Raw genomic sequence first — 19,383 nt, 5'->3', positions numbered from 1 at the left:
GTGTGATGTCTTTTAAAATCTGTATATATCTTTATCTACACGATTATGCTCAATTGGATCACAGTACAAGATGCAAGTTTATGGTATTATGCAAAAGAAAATCCCAAAGTTAGTGGTCAAAATTGACTATCAAATGAATTAGCCTAAAGTTACCGGAAAGCTTTTTGATATTTGATAAAAAAATGCATTCATACATGAGCTGAAAAATGGTGTTTGGCAATGAGTGTCTCGTCAAAAGTGCATCTAATGCATTGTAGATGCTTCAAATAAAAAATAAAAAAGAATGTCAAAGACTAAATTCCTTAGGAGGCATAAAAATGGAAGCAGGACTATTTCATTTTCAAAGCCTGAGAGACAAATTCCGAAGATGATTGTGGTCCACTAATTGTGCATTCGATGAAGTGCCCATGTACCACTTTAGAACTCTTTTAGCAAGACCAGCTTTGCTCCCTTTCATACGAAAATCAATTGGATGCTTCAATGAATATCATTGATATCAAGAAGTCGAAGTGAAAGAAAGGAAAAAGGACTTATGTAAGTGATGCATGGAAAGGACATGGCGATTGTATTTTGGTAATGATTTGCATAAGATGATGTCATGTACCGAATGTTGATTGTGAGAATAGCTATGCAAGAAATAATAAATGGGTGTTGAATTCATTGTTGATGCAAGGAAGATCACCATATTTGAGTGTTGTTATGTGCGCTATTGTTATGTGATTATATATATGGAAACTATTAGGCTATGTTTCCATCACCCATACATTTGGTGGAGACGATGCCTCAGAGTTGGGATACCTAGTGTGTCAGGATGCTAGGGGAGTGTTTCATTTTGTTATGCCTCGAGAGTGGAGATGTCCCATGTGTTGGGATCCCCCAAGGAGTGTTTTAGAATGCCTCGAAGTGGAGATGTCCTGTATGTCGGGATGCCCAAGGAGTCAGGATGAGATTGAAATGTTACTAATGAATATGATGCATGTCATTGTGTATGTATAAATGAAGAGACTCACACGTCTAATTGGTGGTAGTTGTGCATCACAATATGTTATGTCATCTACTTTTGAGTGAATAATCACATGCAATGTTGTTATCCATTTACATGGGCATATCATGATAAAAAAGATAATGCATTTACTCCCATACTCATCATTCATGATTATCTTGTGTTGTTTGTTGGTACTGGATTGAGTAGTAAGATGATCTCTTATCTTAGACTTAGAAATTTCTTTTACTAGGCTTCGGCTCACCCTTTATTTTTTAAATTTGTACGATGGTCCCTTGGGTATGTCGATGAAGGGGACGAGATGATGCCGGAGACCATCAACCTTGAGTTGGATGGTGGCTTGGTTAATATTTAGGCTCACTTTTGGTTTAGTATGGGAGTAGTGGTGTTAGTGGACACGACTTTCTTCCCAGGATTTTTGTAATGTATTGTATTTTTTTTATATTATATCAAGTCGGTAACTAAAGGTGTTAATATAAAGAAACATGTGTATATTAATTAAATTCGTGCGATTTTTTTTTTGGTGTAAAATATCAATATTATAGAGTGAATGAAGTACAACAGCTTAGGGGTATCCGCTAGCATTATAAATGATGCTAATAGTTCGAGAAGATAGAGGTAGGAAGTCTCCACATAGTAGCCAATACAACATTTGTCTGAGAATGTCTAATGTTTTGGTAGAGTGAAGCTCTACCTTTTATATTTTTACGCATGTTGGCTTAAATAATATGGATATCAGTTAACTTGTTTTGAAATCGTTTTTGGTTGTGCTCCATCCATATACCATAAATGGTTGCTAGAAAAGATACCTTAAGGAGTCTAGCCGTCAAATCTTTGCCCTTTGTTGTCCTAATTATCCATTGAAGTTCCTCATTCTATCCTCCCGAAGGACGCCTGATCCCCTATTGTGCAAGAATACTGCGTCATAAGCTACCTGTCCACTCACACCGGAAGAATAAATGTGTTCTGTCTTCTATACCGGCCCTACAGAAGTTACACTGGATATCAATTGAGGTCCTCCATCGGATGGCGATTTCTACCGTCGGTAGTTTGTTTCTGCAAATGAGCCAGCCAATAAAATTGTGTTTGCTAATACCGCTGGTCCAAATTAGGTCATACCACTCCACAATCGGTCCCGCATGTCTGAGTTCATCATAAATTTCTCGGTACCAGTACCTTGAGCTATGGATAACCGAGGTTAAAACATGTCGTAGTTTAAGGAGACATCGCTAACTCCAAGCCATACTGCCCATAATGTTGATTTGCATAATTGGAGTGCCTTTGCATTTGGTGTTATGAACCCATATACTCCAAAGGAAAGAGGATGGATGATTGATGAGGTTCCACAGCATGCGTCATAAAAATACTTTGTTCCATAATTTCAGATCGAGCAATCTTAATCCTCCTTCCCTTTTAGGTGAGCAAACTACCTGCCATGCCACCTTGTGCGATCCATGATTCGCTGTATTACCTGCCCATAGAAATTCGTGCGATTTTCTTATAAGGGATGTTGAGAATATTTTATTGTGCTTCCGTATGCGTAATTATAATTATGAGTTACAATTAAAAATGACACTTGTCACACATGGCATTCTTGAGTGTCACATATTCGGCTTCATATATTGATAATCTTGAAGTACTCCGAGCTGCAGAGGGAGTTGCCCCTCCTTCCATTTACTTGTTTCCATCTTTTGTTGGTACACTCTCATTCCTATATAGTAATATTGTTTGCCAAGCATAGTAGAAAATCAAACGATGCATAATAAGGGTTTTCTTGGGAAATTCATGCCTAGATCAAATTCGATGAATTTCTAACGTTGATGTAGCGGGTTCAACATGAGCTGCATGTTGCCTGTCATGGGATCAATAAGCCCTCATACGGGATGTCTCTCTCAATTTATATGTTTCTTTTATTGGTGTATATCATTACCTTTTCTGATTATCATAATATTTTTAGAAGAATTGACAGCTGGATCAAATATATACATCTAGACAATTAAATCTGAAGGATTATATGAAAAACGAATGATGTCTGATTGAATGACCTAAGTATACTTGGATAAACGTAGCTGTAAGATGCAATAACCTTGTATGAATTCTCTAATGGTAAATATATGCATGTGCTTTGATTTTCTTTTTACTGAGAATATACATTAATTGTGGATACGGTGGATGGGCTTCGAAGTGTAACATCTTGTCAAATTTGGTTGGTTTCTAGAAGTCCGTAGTCTGAAACCGAGTGATAAACAAATAAAAAGAAGACGAGGGTAGTTGGCAGAAATTGACTGGTGAGGTGGGCGATACCTCGTGTAGTCAGCCCTATTTTTATTTTAGCATTCTTTTGTCCACAATGGGACCCTTCGCCGTATGAACGCTACCCAATTTTCATTATTTTTCTCAATGAGGCCTATATTTGGGAATTCTGTAAGTCCCATAGCATATTAATAGACCAATGTGTGTCGACATTTCATATTAGTACTGCGCGTATTTGCCAACAGAAACGACCTTCTTCTTTTTAGTCGAGATTCTCTTTTTTTCCTAAGAATTGCGTGAGATATAAATTATGCTTCACCATATTTCACAAATTATTCTTCTATGCATGCAAATTGATCTACAAAGATGTTTGCATAAATTAAAAATCTAGGCTTTGGTTTGTGAGAGGTTGCAAGATGTTTCATGGTCCTCTAAATAACCCAGCCTCTCTACCTGTGTCTTTGGTTCCTGAAAAAAGAAATCTTTCTTTAGCAACTTCTCAAATTGGTAAATTGTTAAAAGGGATGATATTGAGGAGAAAATCATTAAAATGCGGGGGACATAAACATAATACATATGCCTAATTTGGCGCTACGTGTCAACTTGTTCTATCTATTTGGAAAATAAATTCGGTTTTTGACCATATTTTTTTTCCTCGGGTTGCACATGCATGTCCAGGAAAAAATGAGAGAAAAGAGAGATATACCGTCCATGTTGTTGACATCATAATCTTTACTAATCGAAATTATTTTAGGGTATATACCTAAATAATATTAATACCTTCCAGAAGATAAATTACATGCTCTTTCGTGGTTATTTGTTTTTTCCCAATCGGTTTGTGGTTTTCTCTGTGACTTTATTCCTTAATTGGTATGATACGGAATTCTGAACAGAACAATAAACGGAAAAATTGAGTTTTTTTTTTATTGGAGCATGGCGAAGTAAATTTGCAAGTAATACTGGCAATAAAAAAAATTGATGTCATAAATGACTTTACAAAACAATACGGTAAATCCTAAGTGTTTATTTTTAATCAATAGATATACTTGAAAAATCAATAGAATCCCATCACGTCATGTTATGAATCATCTTAATATATCAAATCTCGAATATTGTACTAAATAAATCCCTCTAAAACTCAATTAGACCAACTACGAGTGAGCACCTCATAGATTAAACAAGAACTTGAGTTCACTTATGATTATCAAGGCCCATTGGCAAAAAGGAAAAGAAAAAGGGTAAGAAAAGGAGCCACTGGAAATCTCATTTGATCTTGTCTCTCAAAAAAGGTGAAAGTTACTTGAGGTGGAGCGGCATCCATATAAATAGACAAATAATTCTTTATTTTGATAATAGGTTAGTGTTTTTTTTTTTGGTCGATAATAGGTTAGTGTTTAGAAATGAAATATAAAGGATATAAAATTGTGAAAACATGAGGTGGCCATCTATGGGCCACAAGTCAACTGTCCATGCATTATTTTAAATTAAGATTTTGTTAGGTTGATTATTGATGTAGAAAATAGTTTGCACTTTCACGATTAGGCGTCAACACATGAAAGAATTCGTTTACAAAGATAACTCCAAACACACGTGTCACTCATTCACGGTAAATGTGTAATGAGGTCTTAACACCGACTACGTATCTAGCAATAATCCATTAAATTTCTAGGTTATTTGGTTAACAATATTTCTTTATTTAGTTTAATATATTAAATAATAAGACCAAACAGATAATATATTCGGATGTTCAAAATTTTCATGCATGGGGTTAATTCGGATAATGCTAACAATCTATTGAAATATTCAAAATATATTATTTCGTAGATTCTAAGGATGAAAAATAAATAGAAAAGTCATAGTTACATGAGGTGGAGCAAAAACAAACAAATCTTTAAAGAGGGAAAAAATCAATTTTATTTATTTTAGTAATAGGTTATAGTTGTAGAATGAAAAAGAAAAATATATTTTTAAAAAAAAGTGAAAGCATGCGAGGACAATTATCTAATGGGCCACATGCCAATTCTCCATTGGGCCACCATGTAGCACCTAAGTTTCCAATTCAAGTGGCTAAAGATGCTACAAAACTTTAGTTGAAACAGCTTTTGGTACAACAAGGAATCCACTAAACTTTCACAAATTAATAATCTAAGCTCAAGCGAATAGCGATGGCAATTGCAGTTGCACATGCTAACGTGGGCAAGGGTTCATGATTGGAGTACAGTGCAATAAAATAAAGCAAACTTTCAACAGTGTTGTTGATCAGAATTCAAGACTCTCTGACCAAGTCCAACTTTCCAAGTCTCTCCCTCTCTCTCTCTCCACAGTGGATCAGAATTCAAGACTCTGACCAATTCCAAGTCTCTCTCTCTCTCTCTCCTCTCTCTCTCACACACACACATAGATAAACATAATTAACTGATTAAGAAAAGACAGACATTTCCTGTGTGCGTTCTTAGCAACTGTTGTGTTGTCTCTTATGGCAGAGTTCCTCTTGATTCTTTGCCAAAAGCTGTTAATTCCCATTTACAACTGCAGGCCTTTGCCTTTGTTTCTTTAGGAATTGGATCTACGCCTTCAGCGAAAGAAAGACTCTTTGCTGGATTCCTGGATGCTGACCAGTACTTCAGAATCTCAAGAACAGCTACTTATTTCTGCTTCTTGATGTGCTTCTTTGCCACTTAGATGCATCTAGATCTTCTTTTTCTGTCCTAACAGGTATGTTGCTTCATCTTCGTCTTTGCAATCTTCCATTTGTACGAATCAAATAAAGCCCCTCCAACTGAGCATCCTTATTTAATTAAAATACTTCTTGGAGGATATTGACAGCGGCGATGCCTAGAGAAAAGGATCCATTTCGGAAGTACGTGATGTTCCTGAATGAAAATAATAGCAAGTGGAGGTGTAACTTCTGCGAAAAGGGGCATGGTGGAGGGGCTATAAGGATCAAGGCTCACTTGGCTGGAATTGGAGGCTTTGGTATTAAAGCATGTGAAAGAGTTGATGCTAATGTAAGAGCAGACGCCCAAGTCGCACTGATGGCTACAAGAGTGATGGACTCGAGCGACCGAGGTGTATCTGAGGAAAGGCTACAAGGAAATGCTAGAGCAGCTCCGACCAGCACATCCCATCCGCCAAATGTGGGGGAAGGACCCAATTTACAATTTCCACAAGGTACGCAATTCCTAATTACCACAGAAAACGGGCACTTTAGTAAAGTAAAAACTGATTGATCTGATCTTAGTTATGATTTTAAGTTTACTTTTGTTTTTTAATGACTAAACATCCAATTCACAACATGCCAAAGCAACCAGCTTCCCTGCGCCCTAAACTTCAAAATTTTCTTGATGAAGCCAGCTATATGAATCCGACTAATGCCGTCGTGTATCTCAATCAATCACCAGGTGTGCCTCCTTTGACACCACAAACTCGTGGATGGATGGAAGAGATGGTGCAGGGGGAGAGGGCAGTCGACATCGCAAACCTCCCATTGGATGGCGCAACAAGTTACTCTAGTGCATCTCCTCCGCCAAACTCATTCTTACTTAATTCGCCAAACGAACTGTCGACTCTTTTTACCGAGTCTCTTGACCTTGGGACATTAAATGCACAACAGAAACCAAGTGCGCCATTGCCATCACCAAACCGTCAGTTCCTCGATAACATTTTCCAAAATGAGTTACAGGGGTCCATTTTGCCTGGTCCCATTGCATCAGATACTCAACTCATTAACATGGCCACAACCAACACTCCCCAGCATTCTAATCAACCAGATCAGAGCTTTCACAGGCAGTGTGGACATGGCACTGGTTTATCTCCCCCACGGGCTTCCATGGAAATAGAGCCACTATTTCCATCACAACCTTTCAATGAACCTCTTGTTTTTGAGCCATTAAATCCCCCTCTGCAGATTCCAGAGGATATCATAAGCACAATAGGCCCATCAACATTAGAAGGTATGAAATTATCGACCTCTATTAAATGGGTCTTGTTAATGAGTGCCCCATCACACTTGTTAGATATACCTAATAAGGAAATATTTTTATTCCTAATGCATTGATTACACATAATATAAGAGAGACAATGCATTGGATGTTGAACAAGTATCGCCAGAGCATTTATTAACAAAATCCATATTAAATTCATCGTTCACTTGGTCTCTCTATAAAGCCCATTTTGCTTTGTTACGGGGAGTAAGAATGTTTTGATTAGAGTCTTATGCATGAAGCTGTGGCTTATAAATTAGGGATGCCGAAAGGCGCACCAGCAGGGGCATTATCAGTCCAGTATGATCGATTACCAGATGCAGGTAATTCAAATTGCTTTTTGAATTGCAATCGGCCTGGATAGATATGAACTATATAGGCAGCAAGAATGCTATCGTAGACTCTAACAGTTAGAATTTTTAAATTGCAAAATTAGATATGAACGAGGGTGCGCCAATGACGAGTCATCCACATACAGACAACAACTTCGAAGAGAACAGAGCTTTGAAAAGAAAACTAAAACGACTCTATAGTAGAGAAGCTGACATAAGGGATGAGTTAAATTTTGCTGCATCTCTAGCCCTAAAAAAGCCAAGAATGGAAGTTGCAAATTGGTTGGTGGATGTGGAGAAGCTTAGAAATGTTTCCCATTGTACTGAAGCAGCAAGTGAGGATTATTTGCCACCAAATCAACAGTTGCATGTTGGAGGATTGATGAGAGAAGCAGAAGACCTTATGAGACAAGGCAAATTCCCAAAAGGACTATTGGAGGTGAGAGATACCAAAGTCAGTAAATTGTTAGAACGACAGTTGGTGGGAGAGGCATTTCAGAGAAATACTACAAAGATTTTGAAGTACCTAGTAGGGAATCAAATATCCAGATTAGGCATTTATGGAATGGGGGGTGTTGGTAAAACGACTATTATGGTACACATACATAATAGACTTCTCGAAAAAGCAAATTTTGACAATGTGTTGTGGATTACTGTGTCACAAGATTTTAACACACAAAAGTTGCAGGACAACATTTGCGAGGCACTAAGATTAGACATTCCACAAGAAAAGGATGTGAGGAAACGAGCAGCAATATTGTCCGATTGTTTAACCAAAAGAGGGAAGTCGATAATGATCCTCGATGATGTGTGGGAACGCTTTGATCTTGAAGAGGTGGGAATCCCTATTATAGCAAATGAATTTAAGTTAGTCTTAACCACTCGATCTTGCGATGTATGCTGCCAGATGCTCTGTCAAGAGAAGGTAAAAATTGAACCTCTATCTCAAAAAGAAGCAGAAAGTTTATTTATGGAGGAGCTCAGATCTGAAGTGGCACTTAGTTTGGAAACTAAAGAAGTTGTGAAGTCTATTGTTAAAGAATGTGCAGGCTTGCCGCTTGGAGTCATCACGATAGCAAGAAGCATGCGAGGAGTGACTGATGTGTTTCAATGGAAGGATTACTTGGTGAAATTGAAAGAATCGGATATGGGGCAAACAGATATGGAAAAGAAGGTCTTAATGAAATTAAAATTCAGTTATGATCGCCTTGGTAATCATGAAGTTCAACAGTGTTTCTTATCTTGTGCACTTTATCCAGAAGATAAATTGATCGATAAGTTTGAGTTGATAGAATTCTTTATTGACCAAGGATTGATTGGTGGATTGAATACAAGGGAGAGACAATATGACAGAGGCCTCACCATACTGAACAAACTAGAAAATGTTTGCCTATTGGAAAATTATGAGGAAGAGATGAAGATGCACGATTTGATTAGAGACATGGCATTGCACATCATGAGTGCAACTTCCATTATAAAAGCAGGAAAGGGGTTGATGAGGATTCCACTTGAGGAATCTTGGACGGATGCTTTGGAGAAAGTTTCTCTGATGCACAATGACATTAGAGAATTTCCGTTGGATATGTCACCAAATTGTCCTAAGCTATCAACTTTTCTATTGAATAGAAGCTTGTTGAGGGATGTGGTCATTCCTAATTCTTTCTTCAAACAATTATGGGGACTAAAGGTTCTAAACCTGAGTAACTGTAAATTGAGAGAACTTCCAAATTCCATCTCAAACTTGGTAAATTTGAGGGCACTATTGCTTAGAAAATGTGGGGAATTGCGTCGTATTCCTTGTTTAGGGAAGCTCAGATCTTTAAGAAAGTTGGACGCTCATGGTTGTGTTTGTCTTGAAGCGCTCGAGGGTTTGGAAATGTTGGTGAATTTGAGATACCTAGACCTAACCGGTACACATATAAGGGGATTACCCAAAGGAACACTGGGGGGTTTGCTAGACTTGCAATATCTTAAAGTTGGGGCAGTAATTGAATACATTACAAAATTGGGGGCATTGGAGACATTTGAATGCTACTTAAAAGATGTGGATGATTTCAACAAATGTGTGAGGGTTATTAACCAGAGTATTAATTCTCGCTATTACAAGCTCGACGTGGGTCTAAAAAAATCAATGTTGCATGTGGAAGTAAGTGATGATGCTAGATTTCGGAGTGGGAGGAGTGTCGACATTCTTGAGTGGAGTCATGCTATTGTGAGCGTGGAAGGGGAAAGCACTGGCATTTGTATTTTGATTCCCCAAGATGTGAAAAAATTTACAGGGAGTTATTGCAACAGTATAACAAATTTGTCTGGCATGGGTCCGCTTGACTACCTTGAGGAGCTAATCATACGAATATGGGATAACTTGCGGGTGCTTTGCGGACGACAAGATGAAGAAGTAATCAACATCCATGACTCCCTTGCCCCAACCCCTACCCCTCTCCTCTTCCCAAGCCTCAGGGTTTTAGATATATATGCATGTCCGAAACTAAAGTATCTCTTTGGGCATGGGTCTAAATTCTACCTTCCGCATTTACGAAAGATTGCAATAAATGACTGTGAGGAAATGATAGGGATAACAGCGGCAGTTACATCTCCACCACCACATCCGCCCCCAGACTTCCCTAGTCTGGAAGTGATTTCTGTTTGGTGGTGTGATAAAATGAAGAGGGTGGTGGAATCCGAGTGGCTGTCCCACTTCCCTAATTTGAGAGATATTAACGTATCCGGTTGTCATAACATGGAGGAGATAATCGGAGGTCCTCCCCAACACATGCCAGTTGAAGAGATTTCTCTTGAATCTCTTAGGGTACGAGGTTGTGGTAACATGAGAAAGCTATTTCCGCATGAGTTGCTAATCCATCTTCAAAATCTTCAAAGTATACATGTCCGTTGTTGCAAAGGAATGGTGGAGATGATAAGCGGAGCGGGACAAGGCCAAGAAGGAAGCATAATGACTTCCGTAAACAACACCCCTTCATTCTTCCAGTCTCCAATTTCTCTCCCAAAGCTGAACCGATTGTATCTACACGATCTACCCCAACTGAAGAGCATATGTAAAGTCCCAATAACTTGCTATTCCATGGAAGATATGCATGTGTCCGAATGCCCAGAATTGAAGGGAATTCCTTTGCAATTGCGATTACGTGATATTGAGGACCTTCCGAATATTGAGGTGGAAGATGAGGAAAAGTGGAAGACGTTGATGTGGGATCCTCCCAATGCTCAGGCTATTCTTCAACCTTATCTCCATTTCATCGGCAGAACCTGTGTTCTAGGTGGCGATGAGTCCCAATAATGTGAGTTATCGATATAATTTCCTTCACTTCTTAAAATTCGTTACAAAGATGTAGCTTCTTCGTTCTATAGTCGTGCAGTTCTCCGATGTCACAAGAAAGTGTCTTCTTTATTTTTCCTTTTTATTCCTCGTCCTGAACAAACAGTGGCTTTTGCAGAATTATCTGCCAAAGGATTTCCTGCTATGCTGCTTTTGAAGAAAGCCTGCCGAAAGGCCTTCAGCAGCTATTTGACTTACCCGAGCATGCTTTCCTGCAAACTCAGGTTGCCATGTGAATTTACTTTTTTCCATGTGCCAACCTTTGTTGCCAAAAGGGACGTTATATTGTGCATTTTGAATGCTGTCCCATATTTTATTTTGTAATGGAAATGAGTTATCTCCAAGGACTAATTGAGGACTGTCGGTTGAACCAAAGATGATGCTTTGTGCAACCCTTCTCATTTCTTTTTTTCATTGTCAGATTAGATCCTTGTGAGCAGTTAGTTTGTCTTCATTTTTGCATATTTCAGGTGCGAAATGTCTAAATCTGTGTATTTATCTCTATCTACGCGATTATGCTCCATTGGTCAGAGAACAAGATGCCAGTCCCTGGTATCATGCAAAAGAAAATCACAAAGCAAGTGGTCAAAATTGACTATAAAAAAGAAAAGTGAACTGAAAATTGTGTTCATATATGAGCTGAAAAATGGCATTGGCTATGAGCGTCCCAACAAAAGTGCATCGAGTGCTTGATAGACACTTAAAAAAGAAAAATGAACGTCAAAGACTCAATTTCTTTTAGGAGATATAAAAATCGAAACTGGACTGTTTCATTGTCAATAAAATGTCATTAATTTCAAGAAGTCGATGTTATTTTTTATCCATTTCAATGGTTCAGCAGCTAGACTGGGTGCCCGAATGAGGAAGGCGGAGGAGAAAATGAAAGAAAAGAATGAGGAAAAAAGGGTAAAAAAATTTTATTCGGGAAAAAAGAATAACATGGCAGCCCATGTCCTCAGTTTCACCTAGTTAAACAATCCACATCAGCAAAAATGAAGCCTCATATTGAGTTTTTCAAAAGTTGAGGCATTTATTGTAAAAAAGAAAGAGAAAAAAATTCAGAGTACTTGTTGCATAATGAGTAAAAGCTTAGACAGTTGGCAATACTCTTTGAAAAAATCATAAAAAAGAATTGCCGCGAGTAACTTTTTTAACTCCTTTTTTCTTTTATTTTATATTTATCAAGTGTCCGTAACTCTTTGAGCACCCGTTTATTCTACATTAAGTGTGACAATACCTTGTTACCGCTTTAACTCCATTTTGTCTGAAAGTGCTTTAGAGTGTTTATTACTATTGGACAAGCAACCCTGTTTGATCCTTTCACTTCAAGTCATTGGACTTCACTCCGACAACTGTTCAACAAATGTCGAATAACTGACCCGAGAAGAAGATCGGGAAGCAACAAACCATGGCAGGACGCACATACATGAACGATCAATCTAATCTAATGCTTGTATAAGCGAGATGGTATTCCTAAGAGAGTTCACCACAAGTTGACCTGTATGGACCCTCTGAATTTTCATCTTTCATAACATGTAACATGTGAAGAGTACTTACGTAATTACTTAATTATATACTAAAAAAAAACACACGACGTTGCGAGTGAAGAAAAGAAAGCATAATACTAAATTAGTGAAGAATAAAATAGCAAGTAGATATTTCAATCTATTTTGAGGATATAATTTAAATTATCGTGAAAGAAAAGCTGATTGATTTATGGAATATTTAGTGATTATATTAAATATAAATTTAGAAGGTGAGAAATTCATGGATAATGATTTTGCCCATCTATAGTTATGTGTGATCATAGTGTTTTTCAAATGTATGCATGGGCTTTTATGGAATTTTGTTGTAGAAGTTTGAGAATGAAATGGCCATAGATTTGCTTTATTATTAATAAAAGTATGTGACTCCCTCTAAGATTATTTTCTGTAATATGTTAATATTGATATAACTCGAAGTAAGAGACAAAAACAAGATAAAGTCATTATTGAAAATTTTCAGTTTGATTTTTTTTCATTTATTAGTCATGAAAAGAGATTTATTCTTTTAGTATCTAATGAATATCATTCAAACTGTTCAGTACCATATCTAATTTTCTCTAGCAGTTTACCCATAAAAAGTGCATATGTACATAAATGATTTCAACAAAATGGATAATTCGAAAAAAGTTACGTAAAGATAGCTCTTATACTAGTAACATTTTTCGACCAAAAAAAAAATACTAGTGACATTTACCAGGTAATATAAGTTAAAACTAAATCTTGAGCTTTCTTTTTCCTCTATATGTGTGCTTAGACATTTACTTTATTCATAAATCATTTCATTTTATACATACATTCACATTCATAAAAAAAATAAACATTCCCGGAAGAAGTTAAGAGAACCCCTAAACAAAAAGAGCATCTCTTTGCATTATATGATAGAAAGTAAACACCAAATTTAGATATTCCCACAGTAATTAAAATAGAACATAATGAAAGACCAAATGATAATATAACGATTGATTTGCACAAAGTATCAGTATAACATTATACAAAAATTTTATACATGTTATATGGGTTCATATCAACAAATGAAATTTGAATAAGTAAATTTCTGAATCCGTGCAACCATTACTACACATTCTACGGAAATATGCAGTCATAATCTACAATCTGATGGAATCACCTACCAATATACAAAGCTCTATGCATATCATAGGATATATGTGCTAGCAATCGGATGGCCTGGAATATTTTGGGGGCAGAGATGGACACATCTCATTCATATGAGGGTACGGGTCCATTGTATTGTATCCTGGCAGCTCCATTCGATACCTACCTCGTATTTGACAGAAAGGAAGCTCAACGTCGTCCCCATCATCGCACCACTTAGGCAAGCGGCTTGAATTATTCTCGAAGAACATTAGCGAGTAAGCATCTTTTATCTGCATATAACACAATGCTATTCACAAAATGCCAAATGGGACTCCTCACAACAAAAAGACACACTTCGATGGGCAAACTAGATTATAGTTCTCTCAATCTCCGAAGAGAGTGATATCCATCTCTACATAGTAAGGGAATTAGGGTCAGAAAGAGAACCCAACTAGGGTCAATCAGATCGCACTTACAGTGAACTCTGTAACTTGAATGGAGCTAGAAATTGGATCAAAGAGTCCTGCTGCTTTGTATATTTCAAGAACGAACGCTACACATGAGGCGGACTTCCCGTCGCTGTATACCCAATCGTCTTGCTCTGGAATTGTCAGCAGTTCAGCAAAAGAAGACCCCCTCATTTCAGTTTCGACTAATAGATCAGGAAGATCCAAGCCCTGTATGCAACACAATTGCAAGGTAGCCATTAAGTAAAATAAGTGTGATTACAGTGTAATTAAAACCATATAACATGTTTTAACTGAACGTCATTCGAGAGACATAGATTCCAGCTGCACCTCAGTGTGCAAAACAAGATGCATAACTTCACACGGACAATTGCAAATTGAATGGACGGTACCTCTGTTCCTAGTCGCTTGTTCAGTGCTTCATTCCATATGTTCGCAGCATAGGCTGGTTGCATTTGGTTCCACACTGTCATAACAGAAGCAACCTACAATACCACAATGCTTTCTATAAAACGAGTGAACCACACTCCCATTCCGCGAAGAATGCATCCCACATGGCAAGCATATTACATGCATCATCAGTCAGGCTGATAGAAATTCTTAAGAAAAAATCAACAAAGTTTACTATTTTGCTGCCTTAGTATCATAAAGGAGGCTATAAACATGAATATCTGTCGAACCAAGTCAGATTCTTTTCCATAATGTCAGCACTAAATAGAGTCACAAGCTAATATGCTATTTGGCGAGATCACTGTTCAGTTTTTAGGCTTTTGTGGCAAGATTGTCTAATTCTAACTAGACTGCGTTGATATGATTTGACACACAGCATCATTATATTTCAGGGTCTATCAAAGTAGGGCTAAATTACTGTTTAGCAGGTTGAGAAGCAGAAACTCTTTCATATCCAGCATCTAAGAATCTCAAGCCATCTAAAGATATACCTTGGAAGTAACACAAGGCCTTAGTGTTAGAAAAATTGTCTAAGACAAATTGAATGCACCCACAAGATAGATATAAACACATATGCATGTGTACAATCTCAGTACCACATGAGCATCCAATGGTGGTGGATAATTTGCATCGATAGTGTCTATCCAGCTAAAAAGCATGTTGTGATAACCATATGGTCTCCCATTCATACTCTGTGCATACTCCCATGCAGCACTCTCATTAAATTTGGCTCGCATATCAGGATGCAGTGGAAGCAATGCAATGTGGGGATTTGAGTCATCTTTGTTAAGCTCAAACTCCCACCATTCACCCCATGGTAGCACAGCAATGACATCTTCTCCCTGCAAGGATAAGAACAAAACAAAAATTGCATTATCCCAACACTTTGTTGGACTTCTGCAGCACCTGACCCCTTTACCAACACAAAGGAGCAGAGCAAGTAGCAACAACCCAATTATGGACTTAAATTGGTTAATCAAAGTCTGCCTCAAGTAAAGGTTGTCATTTCATCGAATTCTAACTATAATCATCATCAGTAAGTTGCCATGTTGTGTATATAGATGGCCTTGAAGTTCAATAGAAACAGTTCAGGCACACTGTATTTGCTATGTTACAAATATGATGATGCCACAATAAAGCTTCTAGTAGGAGCCTAAATACTTTCTGCTCTAGTTCATCCTGAACCTGAAGCAGCATGTCATCGTTTACTTACTCATCCTCTCTTACAGTCAAAAGTTTCTACAGGAGCACAGAAAGGAAAGACTTGTTTAATTAGAGAAGATAAGATGAGCAAGGAGATTTAAGCACATGGGGCTATAACTAAAGCACATTTAAGATGCAAAATGGAACAATCTCAATGGAAACCATATTTGTGAGAGTAAGTCCATGATTCGACAAAAGTTACATCCATACAGTGATTGCATTCGAATCCAATGCCCCAGAAACCTAAGGGTCCACCCTATGACGTGTAATAGAAACACCGCAGGGAGCCTAGTTGTCCTTCTCTAATTGTACGAGACAACCCTTCGATAATCAGAGGACGTTAAAGCAGTGTTGTATGAGTGTGTTCAAAAATGAATGACAGATAAGCACAGGGAATTAAGGAGGAGGTGGAGAAATAATAACTCAAACAACTGGTGGGGGTGTTTGAGATGTTTGAACGTTTGTCGGCTGGATATCCCCATATAGGAACAATGTGGACAATTCTCGTGAAAGACTGGCATCAACTGACAGCCATATTAATATTGTGTCTATGCAATTGGTTTAAAACTTTACTTCACAATTACAATTGCAGGGACAGCAGCAGGCAGAAAGATTGGATGAAATGTCAAACATCAAAAGCAATCTGTCGATGCATGAAAACACAGAACAAAGAGGAATAGATAAAATGCTTAAAAACAATCTCAAAGTAATCCTTTTCCTCAAAAGGCTTTTTCTCCACTAGGCACGAGTGAATATAAAAATTAGCCCTTCAGACTGAATGAGAAGTACACTTACATGCATGACCAACCCATGGCTGTGGCCAAATTACCTGTTCATTATCATGTCCGGATTCACCAACCCATAGCTTTCCTTCAGAATCCTTTAAGCACAAAGCTGTGTGACCAGCATATGCGCCACTGACCCATTTCTCTAGAGTCTCAAAACCACCCCACCTCCCACGAATTTTTGAAATTGCAAGGAAATCACCAGAGTGGATATCATCAACGCTGATGTTTGTAACCCAGGGCTGGGGACGTTGCTCAAATGAAGCTCCCATATGCTTCTTGAGAAAACCAATGTTAGATTTCTCCCCCCACCCAGTATTTGAAAACAAGGGAAACACGTCCCACAGTGCTTGAAGGGTCCCTAGCATCCCGGCTTGCATAAGAAAGATTGACACTCCTCTACTTTTCACCTGTAATCAGAATAATGGAAAACCAAGTGTAACAACTCACCAATATGCATATGCAAGACCAGAAAAGAAAAGGATAATTGCAGCTTACATATTCAAACTCAGCTTTTCCTTCCCACTCGTTAAACTCGAATGTGTGATCGCGAGATAAAAAATAGTAGTCCCATGTGACACGGTATGGGGTTGTGAAGACATAAATATCCATACATGTCCAGCTGTGGGCTTTGCTGACCTGGATGAGCAATCCAAACTCATGGTTACAAGCCGGATACCTACAACTAGTCATTAGTTTCCATATTCAGCAGAACCAAATGCAAAAACAAGGACTATCAACATGAGACAGAAACCAATGGGTAGTACCCACCCAGACTGGAATTACCACCATAAGATAATTTAATTTTACATCACACGAAGCAACCATACTTGTATGAGCAACCAAATCACTAAATCCTTCTTCAACCACTTGAAACTTAGACAGAAAAAAATTAAGTGACCGACCATGTACAACCAATTTGTGGAGCTTTATCAAGTACAAACAAGCAGAAGAAAGGAAAAGAAAAGAAACCTCAGCAAGTGACAAAATCCACTAGAAACATATTGAAGTGAGAACTGAAAAATTCCGTGACTCAGATTCCAACACAATTAAGCAAAATGAGAAAAGAAGAATAATCGGGATCAAGTGCATGGCCCAAACATAGCAGGATATTCTCCAACATTCTTTCACAACTCTATACATAATGGTATGACTGAATGCCTTGGTTGGTAAGAAAAAATACCATAAGTAGATAGAAACCTTATCCAGTTCAGTATTATGAATCCACTAGAAAAATCAACCTCAAATTAGCCAAGATAGAAAGCTCAAAGTAAGCACCAAAGTTACCAAGAATTAATCGGAAACTGCGAAAAGCTGGCAAACGATGGCCATTAGATCCCATCAACAAACCACTACAACTTCACATCTCCCAAAATCATCACAAAATCGAACTGCAGCGAATTGATATAAGCACTAACAATCGATTCGAAAAACCTCAAAAGCTAGTGAACAGTGACCATCTCTCCACATCACCAAACCGCCACAAGCTCAAACCTCCCAAAATCTTCCAGAATCCCACTCAAACCCAAGGATTTCCATTCCACTCCGTTTCCCACTATACACCAAACAAGAACCAAGATTGGGAATCATCACTCCAGTCCATTCCTTTCCCCGATTCCATTCCATTCCACATCTTACCAAACCCGACATAGTAGTCTACCAGAAAACCTCAAAAGCTCGTGCTCAGCTACCACGAGCTCAAAATCCCCCCAAAAATCTTCCAGAACCGCACTCAAAAACCAAACAGAGACGAAGCCAAAAGCAACGCGACGAAGCTAAAGACCGCACCTTGATGTGAAGCGTGCCTCCCCCGAACTCGCTCCCGGTCTTGTTGTGGAACTCCAGCCAAGCCGCGTTGTCGTAGAAGCAAGCTCCCTTCCACTCCAGAGAGGAGCCGTTGGAGGGAGAGGCCGCGCCGACGAAGGTGGGCAGCAGGTCCACGGGGCGGCGGAGGGATCTGAGGATGGGCCAGGAGAGCTGCCGCGGCAGCAGCGGGAGCACGTCCTCCGGGTGGAACGGCAGCTTCGCGGCTCGAGAGCGCGGGTTGAGCAGGGAAGAGCAGAGCGCGAAGAGGAAGAGAAGAAGAAGAAGCAGAAATGGCGGAGGACGAGAAGCCATGGAAACGGGAGAGAGAGAGAGAGAGAGGGAGAGAGTCACAGCTCTCAGTGGCAGTCCACTCCGTCGGAGTCTCCACGTTGACCAGGATCACGTATCAAAACTATACATCAAGGGCAAGAGGAGCAAAATCGCCTTGATTGTCCTTGGACGCTTGGCAATTAGTGCGCTGGCCCATTTGAAAGAAACTACGAAACCGGATCGAAGCATAACTGGAGCTGAAAATATTCCGTGTCTTCATATTATTATACCCACTGCTATATTAATGTCTAAAACTTGTTATTGTGTTGCCAAAAATCCTAAATAATGGCCCGTTGTAATTGAGTATTGAATTCACGGTGAACAACATTTTGGATTTTCTAGAGATAGGTGAAGGGTATTCTTATTTCATACCGGTCCCCACGGGAGAGGATGTAACCTTGTGGGAGATGCTTCGGGACCCGGATATTCTCTGGTCTGTCTTTAAAAGTTCCTCAGGAATATCCTCCCCTCTTCCTAACCTGTGTCTATCACTATCGCTACCCGCGGGTCAATTTTTACCTCACTCCTCTTCCGGTTTTCCTACCAGAAGCTCCATCTCGCACGGAACTCTTGAGAGAAAGAGGGGGGGGTGTGAATTTTTCTTGGCCGCTTCCATAATTCTTCCAACTGTACTTTTGGAGCTTCGTAATGGATCAACCAAATTGATTAATATGGACAGCAAGATGTTAAATTTATTAAACAACTGATGGCCAAAATTAGGGGTGAGTATGGTTTCAGGGTAGAACCGGGAATCGGAGAACTGGATCGATGGAAACTGATTGGGTTCCAGGTTCC

The 19,383-nt window shown here is 38.7% G+C and overlaps 2 protein-coding genes across 3 annotated transcripts; one reads left to right on the top strand and one right to left on the bottom strand.

Annotated features, from left to right (window-relative positions):
• The first annotated feature begins 5,656 nt into the window (after positions 1-5,656).
• On the top strand, positions 5,657-11,167 carry LOC115675055 (probable disease resistance protein At4g27220). Of its 2 annotated transcripts, none has more exons than XM_056317037.1 (6): positions 5,657-5,971; positions 6,083-6,427; positions 6,658-7,209; positions 7,500-7,562; positions 7,676-10,870; positions 11,027-11,167. In XM_056317037.1, the coding sequence occupies exons 2-5, from the start codon at positions 6,088-6,090 to the stop codon at positions 10,867-10,869; spliced, it is 4,149 nt and encodes a 1,382-aa protein (XP_056173012.1). In that variant the 5' UTR covers positions 5,657-5,971; positions 6,083-6,087; the 3' UTR covers position 10,870; positions 11,027-11,167. The 2 variants fall into 2 exon arrangements, with proteins under 2 accessions (XP_056173012.1, XP_030453522.2); XM_030597662.2 differs by having other exon boundaries at positions 6,072-6,427.
• A 2,230-nt stretch (positions 11,168-13,397) lies between these two features.
• Positions 13,398-18,759, bottom strand: LOC115675047 (uncharacterized). The gene is made up of 7 exons (XM_030597644.2): positions 18,241-18,759; positions 16,951-17,091; positions 16,497-16,862; positions 15,061-15,306; positions 14,407-14,499; positions 14,024-14,224; positions 13,398-13,837 (listed from the first exon to the last, which is right to left on the bottom strand). The coding sequence occupies exons 1-7, from the start codon at positions 18,568-18,570 to the stop codon at positions 13,622-13,624; spliced, it is 1,593 nt and encodes a 530-aa protein (XP_030453504.1). The 5' UTR covers positions 18,571-18,759; the 3' UTR covers positions 13,398-13,621.
• Positions 18,760-19,383: the final 624 nt, after the last annotated feature.

This window comes from Syzygium oleosum, unplaced genomic scaffold (assembly GCF_021117445.2).
Source record: "Syzygium oleosum isolate NSW1041296 unplaced genomic scaffold, Sole_v2.1 Sole_v2.13, whole genome shotgun sequence".
Classification (NCBI taxonomy): domain Eukaryota; kingdom Viridiplantae; phylum Streptophyta; class Magnoliopsida; order Myrtales; family Myrtaceae; genus Syzygium; species Syzygium oleosum.
This window is presented reverse-complemented; position numbering and strand designations above follow the sequence as displayed.

Bases quoted from the DNA above. Each gene is read 5' to 3' on its own strand.
- LOC115675055 (XM_056317037.1), top strand. From the start codon at position 6,088: ATGCCTAGAGAAAAGGATCCATTTCGGAAGTACGTGATGTTCCTGAAT. The intron at 6,428-6,657 runs GTACGCAATTCC...ATCAATCACCAG, and splicing joins CAATTTACAATTTCCACAAG to GTGTGCCTCCTTTGACACCA. The intron at 7,563-7,675 runs GTAATTCAAATT...TTGCAAAATTAG, and splicing joins TGATCGATTACCAGATGCAG to ATATGAACGAGGGTGCGCCA.
- LOC115675047 (XM_030597644.2), bottom strand. From the start codon at position 18,570: ATGGCTTCTCGTCCTCCGCCATTTCTGCTTCTTCTTCTTCTCTTCCTC. The intron at 15,307-16,496 runs GTAATTTGGCCA...TTATCCTTGCAG, and splicing joins CCGGACATGATAATGAACAG to GGAGAAGATGTCATTGCTGT. The intron at 14,225-14,406 runs GTACCGTCCATT...TGTTGCATACAG, and splicing joins ACAAGCGACTAGGAACAGAG to GGCTTGGATCTTCCTGATCT.